The sequence below is a fragment of the Lynx canadensis genome, chromosome C2, assembly GCF_007474595.2.
Source record: "Lynx canadensis isolate LIC74 chromosome C2, mLynCan4.pri.v2, whole genome shotgun sequence".
In the NCBI taxonomy this organism is placed as follows: Eukaryota; Metazoa; Chordata; class Mammalia; order Carnivora; family Felidae; genus Lynx; species Lynx canadensis.
This window is the reverse complement of record NC_044311.2, coordinates 99,024,312-99,040,981: the sequence shown is the minus strand read 5'-3', so window position 1 is coordinate 99,040,981 and position 16,670 is coordinate 99,024,312. Positions and strand designations below refer to the sequence as shown.

General features: G+C 38.5%; 1 protein-coding gene across 5 annotated transcripts in view; it reads left to right on the top strand.

The window, feature by feature from the left end:
• The window catches only part of SIDT1 (SID1 transmembrane family member 1), a 114,850-nt gene that overhangs the window by 55,354 nt on the left and 42,826 nt on the right, over positions 1-16,670 (top strand). For 4 of the 5 annotated variants that reach the window (XR_004344095.1, XM_032594754.1, XM_030330066.2 and 1 more), the window contains exons 5-9: positions 873-974; positions 1,593-1,676; positions 3,165-3,252; positions 4,452-4,523; positions 4,941-5,034. Coding sequence is in view for 4 of the 5 variants with exons in the window: in XM_032594754.1 (XP_032450645.1) it covers positions 873-974; positions 1,593-1,676; positions 3,165-3,252; positions 4,452-4,523; positions 4,941-5,034 (440 nt within the window). In the remaining variant the exon portion in view is untranslated. The remainder of the gene's footprint in view (positions 1-872; positions 975-1,592; positions 1,677-3,164; positions 3,253-4,451; positions 4,524-4,940; positions 5,035-16,670) is intronic. The other variant, XM_030330067.2, reaches the window with a different exon arrangement.

The following is a 16,670-nucleotide window of genomic DNA, read 5'->3' as shown; positions in this document are numbered from 1 at the left end:
ATTAGAGTCCTAGGATATTGAGCTTGTTTTAGTTGGTATCCTCAAAATCTTAATCAGATATTTAATGTTAAGCTTCTCAACCAGCTACCACATTTATAATTATTGACAAAAGTCCCCTTTCTTCATTTATTAGCAATATGTTTAAAACTCAGTGTTAATAAACGGTGGATTCATAATCTAATCTAGGTAAATGGTATAACTTCTGATTTCCTGATTCTTACGATATCTGAGAAATACTTTTAAAGAATATCTCAGCCTGCTCAAAATTGTGAACATATTTCAGGGGAATAGATGTAGCGCTTGATCTTTGAATGGAAATATTGTCTCTCTATATTCCAGCCAGGAAACAGATTCTTTAGCAAGAAGTCTAGGGGCCCGGTGGGCCTGGTAGTAATTCTCGCCTATAGGAAGGTGGTTAAGAATCTTGAAGAACCACTTATCTGCTTTTTAAAGTGGAATTTCCTATTTCAAAATGATCCCATGGAAGTAAATCTTGGCTCAGATTACATCTTGAATATCCCTAGTTCAAAGGGTTGGAGGGATTTTCTTAAGCAGAAACTGGAATGAAGTATACCCAAGTTTAGTTGGGAAAGAAATGCTAGCGAATGAAATGACATTGTCTGAAATGGCTACCTTGTTTTGTTCACTGCTTATCCCTAATAATCTGGCACAGAGCCCAGAGCCCTGCACAGAGCAGTTGCTCAATATGTATGAGATGAATGGCTGATGGAATGAATGGAGATTTACATCTGAACTTTGTGCCTTGTACTAGAAAGGAAACAATCCTATTCATGTAAATCTAGTTTTGAGTTCATAAATGTAAACATTACTTAGTATTAACAAATCATGTCTTTCTTTTTTCTTATTCTCAGTATTTTCTATACAAATTTCCTGATGATGTGGACTCAGTTATTATTAAAGTCAGGTCTGAAATGGCTTATCCATGTTCTGTTGTCTCAGTCCAGAATATCATGGTGAGTCTTAATAACTTGTCAGTTTTTCAATATGGAGCATTATGTTGTCACAGGGTAAATGAAAGAGAAGGGTGGGGACTATGTTGTCCTCTTACTATGTATCTCCTGCAAAACTGTTAAATAATAAAAACAGTATCTTGTGCACACAAGTGGGTTGTCTGTTTGGAGACATTGATTTGGGGAGATAGAGAATAGTTGACTCCTCACCAAAATAAGCAATGGAAAGAAGGGAGGGAGGATTATGACAAAGAATAAGGAAGACCAAATTGTGGGCTGCACAAGAAATATCGAAACCTATCATTTATTCTGTTTTAAAAGTCTTACTCTAACAATGGGCCCTTTTCTGCCTCAAATGTGTTAATAAAAAATGGGAAAGGTGTTATATACTTGAGGACCATCTTTTCAGTTCTTTTTGATATAAAGTGACCTTTAGAGGACTTTAGAAGGCAAGGCACTAAGCTTTAGGAGGACTGTGTCATGACTTTCCTCAGAGAAAACTTTTCATGCTTTCTGGCTTAGTAAGGAACCCCTTGCTCTGTGATCCTCTGGGTAGAATGTGTGTTGTGTGTAGTATGGCTTTAGTGATGCTTTCCTTTTTATCCTTCATGCATGTTGTAGTGCCCAGTATATGATCTCGACCACAATGTGGAATTTAATGGTGTCTATCAGTCCATGACCAAGAAAGCTGCCATTACACTGCAGGTGAGACATCACTTTGGTGGCCACTATTGTCAAAGACAATGCACAGTTTATAGTCAGGTTACCTGCTGGACGAGCATTCAAAACGTATTGTCATTCACTGTGTCCTTGGATCTCTTTCCTTTATGATTGGCTTTAAAACAAGGATTCCTACTCCTGAAATCAAAGACCAGGCCATGGTGGACAATAGTGCTCTGCCAGGGGCCCCATTCCCGTTAGGGGGTCTTGGGAACCCATGATGCAGTGGGACATATATCTGACAGATTGCTTAGAGAGGTAAGGTGAGATGCCAGTGTACTTATTGGGAGATGCCGATTTAGTGTAAAGTTTATCTGATCCATTTAAAGCAATTAAACATATTCTAATACTCTGTATACCTATAACAGTATACAAAAAAGGACTTCAACTCTGGACAGAATGGGTAGGTTCAAAGGAATATGGGCCTCATGTGTATGGCCATTTGCCCTTTTGTTATTTGTAATTAAATTATTTCAATGGTAATTTTATAGCAAAAATGATTTTCAAAAAGATTCTGTCCCTGCCTTTAAGGTGGCATTTACTTAAGGTACCTACAACTTCATCTGTTCTCCAAAGTAAGGTGATACTGTCTACTAAAGGACAAGGAACGAGGGCTTCTGGGTGGCTCAGTCGATTAAGCTTCCAACTCTTGGCGTTGGCTCCGGTCATGATCTCTCGGTTTGGGGGATCAAGCCCTGCATTAGGGTCTACGCCATCAATGTGGAGCCTGCGTGGGATTCCCTCTCTCTCTCTCTCCCTCTCTGCCCCTCCTTTGCTCACACTCTTGCTCTTTCAAAATAAATAAGTAAACATTAAAAAAAAAAGAACAAAAAATGAGGATTTAGCTATCAAATGTAAAACTTCTCTTAGGCTTTGATTTCCTAGTGCCTCAGTTTTGATAATCCAACATCTCTGCTCCTGTTCACTCATGAATAAGGAGACTGGGACACAGAGAAGCACACTTAGAGAAAGTCAAAGCCAGGACTATAACCCAGGTCTCACTTTTGCATCCCTAACCTAAATTATTTAACTGTGACTGTGTGACTGTTAGGAAAGTCATGTATCATTGGATTTTCAAATAATAAAACCTGAACATAGTGAACCCAAAACACATTAAAAATAAAGTATGTTAATTTTAAAAATATAAAGTACAAGTATTATTATTAAACATAGGCTGTTGACATATTTTTTTACATGGGGCCTATTACAGTTCTAAGCACATAAGTGGGCACAAGATAGATTGAGATTAGAATAGTGTACCTGTTTAATTTTTTGGATTTAACAATTATTTTATTGTGGCTAAACTCTGGAGTAGATCATAGGTATCTGAAAGTTCTTTCTAAGAAACTAGGGGCAAGGGCGAACTTTACTTTTCTTCTCTTTCATCTCTTTCTGCTCCCACCCCCACCACTATGGACTTTCTCCCCTCTTGCTATCCTTTCTTGCTATCATAAGTTGTTATGTCTTATGCAGAAGAAGGATTTTCCAGGCGAGCAGTTCTTCGTGGTATTTGTGATAAAGCCTGAAGATTATGCCTGTGGAGGATCTTTCTTTATCCAGGGTAAGAGATAGTGAGGAATGTTTGTGACTTAGAAAAACCTAATGAAATGGAAGAGAAGGGAAGCCAAAAGCTCCCCATGGCCCCTTACTACCATCTCTAATTCTCATTGGGGATCATCAGCAGTAACTTGCAAGGCAGTCTGAGAGATCTTTGAAAAAAAAAAACATAGGGAAGAAAATGATAAATCTAAAAGGATTACTGATACTACAAAATGTCATCTAGTGCACTACATCTTTTCAAAGTGTTGGGCTCTATCAGACCATGTGAGGTATATTCACTCAGTTTGCCTTTTACTCAACAAATATTTGCTGTTGTGAAATAATGATTTTATGTAGCATATCAAGGTCCACTGTCTAAGACTGGTTTGGTAGCCAGCAGTAATGGAGCCATTTGTGTTAGTCAGTAGTCCTCATTTCCACAAGGACATACAAGGAAAATTCAGAGTTCTCAATTTCAGTTGCCAAAATTATACCTTGCAAGATAGTAAGAAAGCAAAGCAGGACCATTTATCCCAATGACAGGGACTGTGTGTAATACCCTTAGGCATAGTACAAATGGCTATGGCTAACTACCCAGTCACTACTGTGGGAATGCAAGAGGCTATTGATTGAAAACACAGACCCCCAGCAGCTGATGAGCCACATGTGATCAACACAGAGGGTGTTTAATGTTCAGTATAATATGGTTCTCTTGACATTCAGGTGAGATGTATTCTTCATATATTCTTTAATCTCTTGATTACCTAACTCTAGAGTTTTGCCAGTGTCCAATGTTCTTTGGTAAACTACAAGTCATTTTATGACTATGTAACAAAAAAAAATTTTTTTCACTGGCTAGAATAATGCAAAGCAAAAGACAAGACAGTTTTCTATTTTTGTAGCCATTTTCTTCAGATGTCTATGGCATATTGGGCCACGTGGATATCAGAGGATGAGTCAAGCTTTCTTTACTCAAGAAGGGAGGCTACAATCTCACTTCTTCAATACTACCAAAAATGCAGTGAGGCAAAGGCTATCGTGAAAGTTTAGCCAAAAGCCATATGAGATAGTTTGCAGCTTTGGGAGTTAGGTTTTCCTCTAGTTCTTGCTAAAAGAAAATTCAACAACCAGAGCTAATTGTGGACAGTTTTTGAACAACTGTTTAGATGAGAGGCCAAGAACCAAGTATCTGATCTATTTTGCCTTTTTCTTTTTTACCAGAAAAGGAGAACCAAACCTGGAATCTACAACGAGCAAAGAACCTTAAAGTGACCATTGTTCCTTCCATTAAAGGTCGGTATTGGCTCTAGGATTCCATGGAAAGATTTCTATGTCCGAAGGCAATCATATACTTCAACACTAATGTCATCCTTCCAGAGAAACATCATAAGAAAACTAATATTTACCTTGGAGATAGAACAGAGAATCAAAGCATGTTGTTAAATCTCTTCCAGAAAGAAAGGGAACTCAATTATGACATTGTATACAGGAAGTCCCTTCCTGGCTTCCTTTGGGAAGTCATTACTGTGATAGGTAGCCATTTGTGGAGAATGTCTGGGTGACCTCCAGTAGCTTTGCTGCTTTGAATGGAATTATATTAGGACTTAAGAGTGGGTGTGATGGAGATGAGCCCTTGAAGCCATCCTGTCCCGAACATGGTTCTCTTTTTTCCTGAGGACACCCTGACCAAAGTTGTTTCTCTTCCCACAGAAACTATTTATGTGAAATCCATCCTTCTCAGTTTCCTCATCTTCTTCTCCTTCTACTTGGGATGCCTGCTTATTGCGTTTGTTCATTATATCAGGTAGGTCAAGAGTATCAAGAAATGTTAACCCCCTTTGCCTGTCTCTGTGTGGTGAGTAGAGCATTAGGCTTTACAGCCATATTGGCCAGATTCAACTCTACCTCAACCACTAACTGTGTGACCTTGGGCTAGTTACTTAACCTCTCTGTGCTTCAGTTTCCTCCTCCTCAAAAATGAGATAATAATTTACCTCATAGAATTGTATAGCTGCAGTGTTTACGTCAATGTCCTGCACAGAGTGAGTACTGTTTAGAGTATTAGTTATTTTCATAGTTAATAAAACCTCAACAGAAAGACAGCTTGGGTATTTTTTTGGATCAGGAAATACTGTAAATCCTATGGAATGTAGGAAATGAGGAGTTCTTCCTAATATGGAGATTTAGGAACAGCTTTAAAAATTCCATCAACAAGTAAATTTAATGTCTAAAATAAACCTTGAGGTATAATTAATAGCAGGAGTGATGTGCTTTGATATTGCACTGCCAAGTGCTTTCTTACTATTATAGCATCAATTTTCCAGTAAAATGTCCCTTGAAGGGAAAAAAAAAAGGAAATTATTATATTGTAATTTGACTAAGACAATTTCTCTTCCCAAGAGATTGGAGCCCCTAATAAAAAGAGCTCCAGTTTTTCCTGGTGTCTCTGAGCAGGCCCAAACATTGAAAATTCTGTACTTTGTTGTGGTCTCTGTGAAGCAACTACAAAAGAATGGCAGAAGGCCTACAATAAACAAATGTTCTTTCCCCTCTTGAACATCTGAAGAAAACAAAGCCAGCCCAGAGTTTTCAGACTATTGGGCAATTTAACAGCATCAGTAGAAAAAAATAATTCTCTTCTGTGACTTTACAAAGCTTTTCAGTTGAGAAATTGAATTTTAAAACCCTGGGACTACCATTAACCATATCTAGAACAATTTGAGCATCAGAATACTTAAGGAGAGTAATAAATTATAAACCATTGAGAAAAGTAGAAATTCATGAATCCATATTGATGGAAGAAGGAAGGAAGGAAGGAAGGAAGGAAGGAAGGAAGGAAGGAAGGAAGGACCTAAATATCTCCAGATACAATCCAAAGTCAATAAAACAGGTATACATTGAGGAAGCGAGTCATTAGCAAATGCCCACAGTATAAGGAAGAACTCTTGCCTCCATAAGAATGCCAAAAGCTGACTGGAAAAAATGGAGGGAGTGCTGGAATTGGAAAATCATCATCTTGCATATATCAGGTTAAGAATAATTAGTGGATACTAAAACTAAGAGGAAAATCTGATGAAAATCAAAATATGTGCATGACCATAAAGTGTATCCCCACGAGTTGCTTAGTTATTCTAAGGGAAAACATAGTAACTATACAATGGAGAACTCAGACAAGGATTGACTGGGTGATCAAAATTAATGTGAGCAAGGGGAAGGTAAGACACTGTGTGCCTCCACATGTGACAACCTGAGGACACAGCACTACTCATGCAGTATTCCAGCCAGAAATACATATTTTGAATATAATCCTGAGGAAAAATCAAACTACCCCAAAATGACAAGCATTCTATTAAAGACAAATGAAAGGCTGTGCAAATGATCCAGATTGAAGGAGACTAAAGAGATATGGGCAACTAAAGACAACACCTGGTCTCAGATTGGATGTTTTACTAGAAGAATATACTATAACGGACATTATTGGGTCAATTGACAAAATTATAATACTGACAGATTACAGTATCTTATCAATGTTAGATTTGCTGAATTTGACAACTATACTATGGTTAGGTACGAGAATATCTTTATTCTTTGGAAATATTTAGGTCGCCTGGCTGGCTCCGTCAGTAAAGCATGTGACTCTTGATCTTGGGGTTGTGTGAGTCAAGACCCACATTGGGCATAGAGCTTACTTTTTAAAAACGGAAATATTTAAGAATAAAAGTTCATGACATATGCAACTTACTTTCAAATGGTCCAAAAATTATATATAATATATATATAACATATATATAGTTATATACATATACACACATACAGAATGATAAAGCAAATGGGATAACATGCTAACAAATGAATCTAGATAAAGCATATGTGAGTATTCTATATTTTATTCTTATTCTTACAACTTCTCTGTAAATTTGAAGTTATTTTCTAATAAGAAATTAAAAACAAAAACCCCAGTTCACAGGCAAATATATCTTGAAAGTATATACATTAACTGATTATCAGACCACTTAATTTATTAGATCATAATCACTGACATTTACTAGGCACCGTGATTATCTGAGATTATCTCAATTGATGCCCTACAACAAGCACTAGTATTATCACCATTTGACAGTTAAGGAAATTGAGGCACAGAGAGGTGAAGCAGTTTGACCACAAATTCACAGCCAGTAAATGAGGGAGCTGGGATTTGCCTGGATTTCCAGGCAACGTGGCTCCAGAGCCTTACCTATGAAGCAGGCTGGTCAATACAGGTCTGGAGTGGTAAGGGCATGCGAGAGAGGGCAGTCCTGATCAAGGGGGCCAGACCAAAAGCCTGGTACCCCCGTATGGATTCGAATGGAAAAGGATCCCAAAAGCTGTCAATTTGGACTCAGATGAACTCCAAGATCATGGAAAAAGAAGTTCATCTCTTATGCTCTCTTAGGAAGACTGTCTCTACTCCTGATGTTTTAGATTTTAGAAAATAGGATTTCACTTCTTTAGTTAGCTAGCATGCATAATCAGCATACAGACAAAAAACGTAGAGATGGATATCAATGTCCCTGACATTGTCATGCAGCTACAGCAGGAAACACAGGTTTTGAAAGATGTGGTATAAGGCTTTGTTGAAACCTCTGGCTGCCAGGTTATTTTGCTATAGTCAATCGCACAAGCATAGATTCTTCCCAAATATAGCGAAAGTGAAAACTGAAATCTGGAGACATAAGAACCATTTGGCATCCTAAATAAAATAATAGACCGAGGAAAAATGCTAACAGAACTCTTTCTCATTGAACTAAGCAAAAATAACAAAGTTTTCTACAGAACCAAATGAAACTAGTCCTGGAGCATAACGCCATTTGCTTGATAAGTTCTCTGTACTTTATTATTAGTACACATGGGATTTGTAGTACATGCTATGAAATTAGGATGAAAATATGGATAAGAGACATGGCCCTGCTCTCAGGAAGCTAAGAATCCAAAGTATTAGCTATACTGGCTTGAATCTAAACACCATCCCCCTCCCATTGCCAGCCACAATCCATTCAGCAAGTATGGAAGGAGTCACTACAATAAATGTGCAGGACCGGGGCCAAACACTGGATACATGTTCTCTTATTCATTTCTTTCAACCACCCTACCAGACATTGAGTTCAAACTGCACAACCCTGAGTACTCATCCCTCCCTTGATTCTTGCATCAGTTATCTGTGGCCACAATAATGCTGCATAAAAATCAACCATAAAATCTCCAATGGCATACAGAAATAGTTAAGTTTACTTACAAATCTCTGGGCCAGCAGGATGACACTGCTAATCCAGACCGGGCTCAGAGGTCGCAGTTGGGTGTGGCTATAGAGTGCTATCACCTGGCGTCAGCTAGGCACTGGCTCTTCTAGACCAGCCTCAGCTGCACGTGGTCTCCCAAATTCCAGCAGGCTAGCCCTTGTTTGTTGTATCGCCAAGAGAGATAGCAGAAGACTTTAAGGCCTCCTTAAGATGTAGGTTCAGAAGTGGCATGATATCACTTCTCCTTTCTATTAGCCAAAACAAGTATGAGGACAGTCCAGACTCAAGAGGTGAACACACTAACTCCACCTTTTGATTTAAGGAGCTAAATACAAGATGAGGTGTAGCCATTTTGCAATCAATCTAGGAGAGTTCTCATTTACGATCTTCTCCTTTGCTCACTGGATACAGTCTGCCTCAGCCTAGCTTTCTAAATCATTTAACCTCTACTGAAGAATCTTATCAGCTCCTAAATCTATAGCAAATGTGGGTACAGCCTGTTAGCACAAACACATCATTTTTTCTTTTAATGTTTTATTTATTTTGAAAGAGTACAAGTGGGGAAGGGGCATAGAGAGAGAGGAGGATAGAGGATCTGAAGCAGGCTCTTCCATGAAAGAAGTGAGCCCGATGTGGGGCTTGAACTCATAAACTGTGAGATCATAACCTGAGCTGGAGTCGGACGTTCAACAAAATGAACCACCCAGGTGCCCCCAACACATCATCTTTTATGAGTGCATATAATTGCTTGCCACTTAATCTCACTAGGCTTGTTTTAAAAAGGGATTTCAACAGGTGTTGGTGAGGATGTGGAGAAAAAGGGACCCTCGTGCAATGTTGGTGGAAATGCCAACTGGTACAGCCACTGTGGAAAACAGTATAGAGATTCTTCAAAAAGTTAAAAATAGAACTACTCTACAACCCAGCAATTACACTACTAGGTATTTACCCAAAATTACAAACGCACTAATTGAAGAGTATTATGCTAAGAAAGAATTACAGGCCAATATCCCTGATGAATATGGATGCAAAAATTCTCAATAAGATACTAGCAAATCGAATTCAACAGCATATAAAAAGAATTATTCACCATGATCAAGTGGGATTCATCCCTGGGATGCAGGGCTGGTTCAACATTCGCAAATCAATCAACGTGATACATCACATTAACAAAAAAAAAGAGAAGAACCATATGATCCTGTCAATCGATGCAGAAAAGGCCTTTGACAAAATCCAGCACCCTTTCTTAATAAAAACCCTTGAGAAAGTCGGGATAGAAGGAACATACTTAAAGATCATAAAAGCCATTTATGAAAAGCCCACAGCTAACATCATCCTCAACGGGGAAAAACTGAGAGCTTTTTCCCTGAGATCAGGAACACGACAGGGATGCCCACTCTCACCGCTGTTGTTTAACATAGTGCTGGAAGTTCTAGCATCAGCAATCAGACAACAAAAGGAAATCAAAGGCATCAAAATTGGCAAAGATGAAGTCAAGCTTTCGCTTTTTGCAGATGACATGATATTATACATGGAAAATCCGATAGACTCCACCAAAAGTCTGCTAGAACTGATACATGAATTCAGCAAAGTTGCAGGATACAAAATCAATGTCCAGAAATCAGTTGCATTCTTATACACTAACAATGAAGCAACAGAAAGACAAATAAAGAAAATGATCCCATTCACAATTGCACCAAGAAGCATAAAATACCTAGGAATAAATCTAACCAAAGATGTAAAGGATCTGTATGCTGAAAACTATAGAAAGCTTATGAAGGTAATTGAAGAAGACTTAAAGAAATGGAAAGACATTCCCTGCTCATGGATTGGAAAAATAAATATTGTCAAAATGTCAATACTACCCAAAGCTATCTACACATTCAATGCAATCCCAATCAAAATTGCACCAGCATTCTTCTCGAAATTAGAACAAGCAATCCTAAAATTCATATGGAACCACAAAAGGCCCCGAATAGCCAAAGGAATTTTGAAGAAGAAGACCAAAGCAGGAGGCATCACAATCCCAGACTTTAGCCTCTACTACAAAGCTGTAATCATCAAGACAGCATGGTATTGGCACAAAAACAGACACACAGACCAATGGAATAGGATAGAAACCCCAGAACTAGACCCACAAACGTATGGCCAACTCATCTTTGACAAAGCAGGAAAGAACATCCAATGGAAAAAAGACAGCCTCTTTAACAAATGGTGCTGGGAGAACTGGACAGCAACATGCAGAAGGTTGAAACTAGACCACTTTCTCACACCATTTACAAAAATAAACTCAAAATGGATAAAGGACCTAAATGTGAGACAGGAAACCATCAAAACCTTAGAAGAGAAAGCAGGAAAAGATCTCTCTGACCTCAGCCGTAGCAATCTCTTACTCGACACATCCCCAAAGGCAAGGGAATTAAAAGCAAAAGTGAATTACTGGGACCTTATGAAGATAAAAAGCTTCTGCACAGCAAAGGAAACAACCAACAAAACTAAAAGGCAACCAACGGAATGGGAAAAGATATTTGCAAATGACATATCGGACAAAGGGCTAGTATCCAAAATCTATAAAGAGCTCACCAAACTCCACACCCGAAAAACAAATAACCCAGTGAAGAAATGGGCAGAAAACATGAATAGACACTTCTCTAAAGAAGACATCCACATGGCCAACAGGCACATGAAAAGATGTTCAGCGTCGCTCCTTATCAGGGAAATACAAATCAAAACCACACTCAGGTATCACCTCACGCCAGTCAGAGTGGCCAAAATGAACAAATCAGGAGACTATAGATGCTGGAGAGGATGTGGAGAAACGGGAACCCTCTTGCACTGTTGGTGGGAATGCAAATTGGTGCAGCCGCTCTGGAAAGCAGTGTGGAGGTTCCTCAGAAAATTAAAAATAGACCTACCCTATGACCCAGCAATAGCACTGCTAGGAATTTATCCAAGGGATACAGGAGTACTGATGCATAGGGGCACTTGTACCCCAATGTTCATAGCAGCACTCTCAACAATAGCCAAATTATGGAAAGAGCCTAAATGTCCATCAACTGATGAATGGATAAAGAAATTGTGGTATATATACACAATGGAGTACTACGTGGCAATGAGAAAAAATGAAATATGGCCCTTTGTAGCAACGTGGATGGAACTGGAGAGTGTAATGCTAAGTGAAATAAGCCATACAGAGAAAGACAGATACCATATGGTTTCACTCTTATGTGGATCCTGAGAAACTTAACAGGAACCCATGGGGGAGGGGAAGGAAAAAAAAAAAAAAGAGGTTAGAGTGGGAGAGAGCCAAAGCATAAGAGACTGTTAAAAACTGAGAACAAACTGAGGGTTGATGGGGGGTGGGAGGGAGGGGAGGGTGGGTGATGGGTATTGAGGAGGGCACCTTTTGGGATGAGCACTGGGTGTTGTATGGAAACCAATTTGTCAATAAATTTCATAAAAAAAAAAAAAGTTAAAAATAGAACTACTCTACAACCCAGCAATTACACTACTAGGTATTTACCCAAAATTACAAACGCACTAATTGAAGAGTATTATGCTAAGAAAGAATTACAGGCCAATATCCCTGACGAAACTGGCTGCAAAAATTCTCAACAAGATACTAGCAAATCATATTCAACAATACATTAAAAGAATTATTCACCATGATCAAGTGGGATTCATTCCTGGGCTGCAGGACTGGTTCAATATTTGCAAATCAATCAACATAATACATCACATTAAGGGATAAAAAGAAGGGATCACAAGAAGGGATAAAAACCGTATGATCCTGTCAATAGATGCAGAAAAAACATTTGACAAAATACAGCATCCTTTCTTAATAAAAACCCTCAAGAAAGTCAGGATAGAAGGAACATACCTTAACATCATAAAAGTCATACAGCTTTATACAGCTAATATCATCCTGCAAGCTTTCCCCTGAGATCAGGAACACAATGGGGCTGTCCACTCTCCCCACTGTTGTTCAACATAATATTGCAAGTCCTGGCCTCAGCAATCAGACAATGAAACTAAATAAAAGGCATCCAAATTGGCAAAGAAGAAGTCAAACTTTCACTCTTCGCAGATGACATGATGCTTTTCATGGAAAACCCAAAAGACTCCACCAAAAAACTGCTAGAGCTGGTACGTGAATTCAGCAAAGTTGCAGGATATAAAAGCAATGTACAGAAATCGGTTGCATTTCTATACACCAATAATGAAGCAACAGGAAGAGATATCAAGGAATTGATCCCATTTACAATTGCACCAAAAACCATAAAATACCTAGGAATAAACTCAGCCAAAGAGGTAAAAGATCTGTATGCTGAAAACTATAGAATGCTTATGAAAGAAATTAAAGAAGACACAAAGAAATGGAAAAACATTCCAAGCTCATGGATTAGAAGAACAAATATTGTTAAAATGTCAATACTACCCAAAGCAATCTGCACATTCAGTGCAATCCCTATCAAAATAGCACCAGCATTCTTCACAGAGCTAGAATAAACAATCCTAAAATTTATATGGAACCACAAAATACCCTGAATAGCCAAAGTAATGTTGAAAAAGAAAACCAAAGCTGGAGGCATCACAATCCCACACTTTAGCCTGTACTACAAAGCTGTAATCATCAAGACAGTATGGTATTGGCACAAAAACAGACACATACATCAATGTAATAGAATAAAGAACCCAGAAATAGACCCACAAATATATGGCCAACTAATCTTCGACAAAGCAGGAAAGAATATCCAATGGAATAAAGACAGTCTTTTAGCAAATGGTGCAGGGAGAACTGTACAGCAATAAACAGAAGAATGAAACTAGGCCACTTTCTTACACCATACACAAAAATAAATTCAAAATGGATGAAAGACCTAAATGTGAGACAGGAAACCATCAAAATCCTACAGGAGAAAACAGGCAGCAACCTCTTTGACCTCGGCCATAGCAACTTCCTACTTGACATGTCTCCAGAGGCAAGGGAAATAAAAGCAAAAATGAACTATTGGAACCTCATGAAGACAAAAAGCTTTTGCATAGCAAAGGAAAAAATCAACAAAACTAAAAGCTAACAGATGGAATGGGAGAAGATACTTGCAAATAACATATCAGATAAAGGGTTAGTATCCAAAATCTATGAAGAACTTACAAACTCAACACCCAAAAAACAAATAATCCGGTGAGTAAACGGGCAGAAGGTGTGAATAGACACTTTTCCAAAGAAGACATCCAGATAGCTAATAAGACACATGAAAAGATGTTCAACATCACTCATCATCAGGGAAATACAAATCAAAACCACAGTGAGATACCACCTCACACCAGTCAGAAGGGCTAAAATTAATAAGTCAGAAAACAGTAGATGTTGGCGAGGATGTGGAGAAAGGGGAACCCTCTTACACTGTTGGTAGGAACGCAAATTGGTGCAGCCACTCTGGAAAATGGTGTGAAGCTTCCTCAAAAAATTAAAAATAGAACTACCTTATGACCTAGCAATTGCACTACTAGGAATTTATCCAAAGATAAATTTTTATAGCAATGTTTATAGCATCACTACTAACAATAGTCAAATTATGGAAAGAACCCAAATGTCTATCAACTGATAAATGGATTAAGAAGATGTGGTTTATGGCACAAAAACAGACACATAACCAATGGAATAGAATAGAAACCCCAGAACTAGACCCACAAACGTATGGCCAACTCATCTTTGACAAAGCAGGAAAGAACATCCAATGGAAAAAAGACAGTCTCTTTAACAAATGGTGCTGGGAGAACTGGACAGCAACATGCAGAAGGTTGAAACTAGACCACTTTCTCACACCATTCACAAAAATAAACTTAAAATGGATAAAGGACCTGAATGTGAGACAGGAAACCATCAAAACCCTAGAGAAGAAAGCAGGAAAAGACCTCTCTGACCTCAGCCGTAGCAATCTCTTACTCGACACATCCCCAAAGGCAAGGGAATTAAAAGCTAAAATGAATTACTGGGACCTTATGAAGATAAAAAGCTTCTGCACAGCAAAGGAAACAACCAACAAAACTAAAAGGCAACCAACGGAATGGGAAAAGATATTTGCAAATGACATATCGGACAAAGGGCTAGTATCCAAAATCTATAAAGAGCTCACCAAACTCCACACCCGAAAAACAAATAACCCAGTGAAGAAATGGGCAGAAAACATGAATAGACACTTCTCTAAAGAAGACATCCACATGGCCAACAGGCACATGAAAAGATGTTCAGCGTCGCTCCTTATCAGGGAAATACAAATCAAAACCACACTCAGGTATCACCTCACGCCAGTCAGAGTGGCCAAAATGAACAAATCAGGAGACTATAGATGCTGGAGAGGATGTGGAGAAACGGGAACCCTCTTGCACTGTTGGTGGGAATGCAAATTGGTGCAGCCGCTCTGGAAAGCAGTGTGGAGGTTCCTCAGAAAATTAAAAATAGACCTACCCTATGACCCAGCAATAGCACTGCTAGGAATTTATCCAAGGGATACAGGAGTACTGATGCATAGGGGCACTTGTACCCCAATGTTCATAGCAGCACTCTCAACAATAGCCAAATTATGGAAAGATCCTAAATGTCCATCAACTGATGAATGGATAAAGAAATTGTGGTTTATATACACAATGGAGTACTACATGGCAATGAGAAAGAATGAAATATGGCCCTTTGTAGCAATGTGGATGGAACTGGAGAGTGTTATGCTAAGTGAAATAAGCCATACAGAGAAAGACAGATACCATATGTTTTCACTCTTATGTGGATCCTGAGAAACTTAACAGAAACCCATGGGGGAGGGGAAGGAAAAAAAAAAAGAGGTTAGAGTGGGAGAGAGCCAAAGCATAAGAGACTGTTAACAACTGAGAACAAACTGAGGGTTGATGGGGGGTGGGAGGGAGGGGAGGGTGGGTGATGGGTATTGAGGAGGGCACCTTTTGGGATGAGCACTGGGTGTTGTATGGAAACCAATTTGACAATAAATTTCATATATTGAAAAAAAAAGAAGATGTAGTTTATATATACAATGGAATACTACTTGGCAATGAAAAAGAATGAAATCTTGCCATTTGCAACAACATGGATGGAACTGGAGGGTATTATACTAAGCAAAATAAGTCAGAGAAAGACAGATATGTGATTTCATTCATATGTGGAATTTGAAAAATTAACAGATGAACATGGGGAAGGGAAGGAAAACTAAGGTAAAAACAGAGAGGGAGACAAACCATAAGAGACCATAAATACAGAGAACAAACTAACAGTTGATGGGGATAGTGGGCTGGGTTAAATGGGTGACCAGCATTAAGGAGGGCACTTTTCGGGATGAGCACTGGGTGTCATATGTAAGAGATGAATCACTGGGTTGTACTCCTGAAGCCAAGACTACACTGTATGTTAACTAACTTGAGAATAAAACAATAAAATAAGGTTTTTTTTAAAAAAAAGTATTATGCCATGTGAAATAAGTCAGAGAAAGACAAATACCATATGATTTCACTTGTGTAGAATTTAAGAAACAAAACAAATGAGCAAACAGGGAAAAAAAGAGAGACAAGCCAAGAAACAGACTCTTAACTACAGAGAACAAACTGATGATTACCAGAGGAGGGGGGGTATGAGGGAAGGGTGAAACAGGTGATGGGGATTAAGGAGTGCACTTGTTGTGATGAGCACAGGGTGATGTATAGAAGTGTTGAATTACTGTACTGTACACGTGAAACTAAGATTGCACTGTACATTAACTAACTAGAATTTAAATAAAAACTAAAAAAGGGGACACACATACCCCTATATTTATTGCAGCACTATCTACAATAGCCAAATTATGGAAGCAGCCCAAGTGTCCATCAAGTGATGAATGGATAAAGAAGACGTGGTATATATACAGTGGAATGTTATTCAGCAATAAATAAAAAAAGAAATGAAATTTTGCTGCTTGGAACAACATGGATGGAGCTAGAGAGTATAATGCTAAGTGAAATAAGTCAGTCAGAGAAAGACAAATACCATATGATTTCACTGTTGTGTGGAATTTAAGAAACAAAACAAACAAGTAGAAGGGGCTGGGGAAGAAAGAGAGGCAAACCAAGAAACGGACTCTTAACTATAGACAACAAACTGATGGTTACCAGAAGGGAG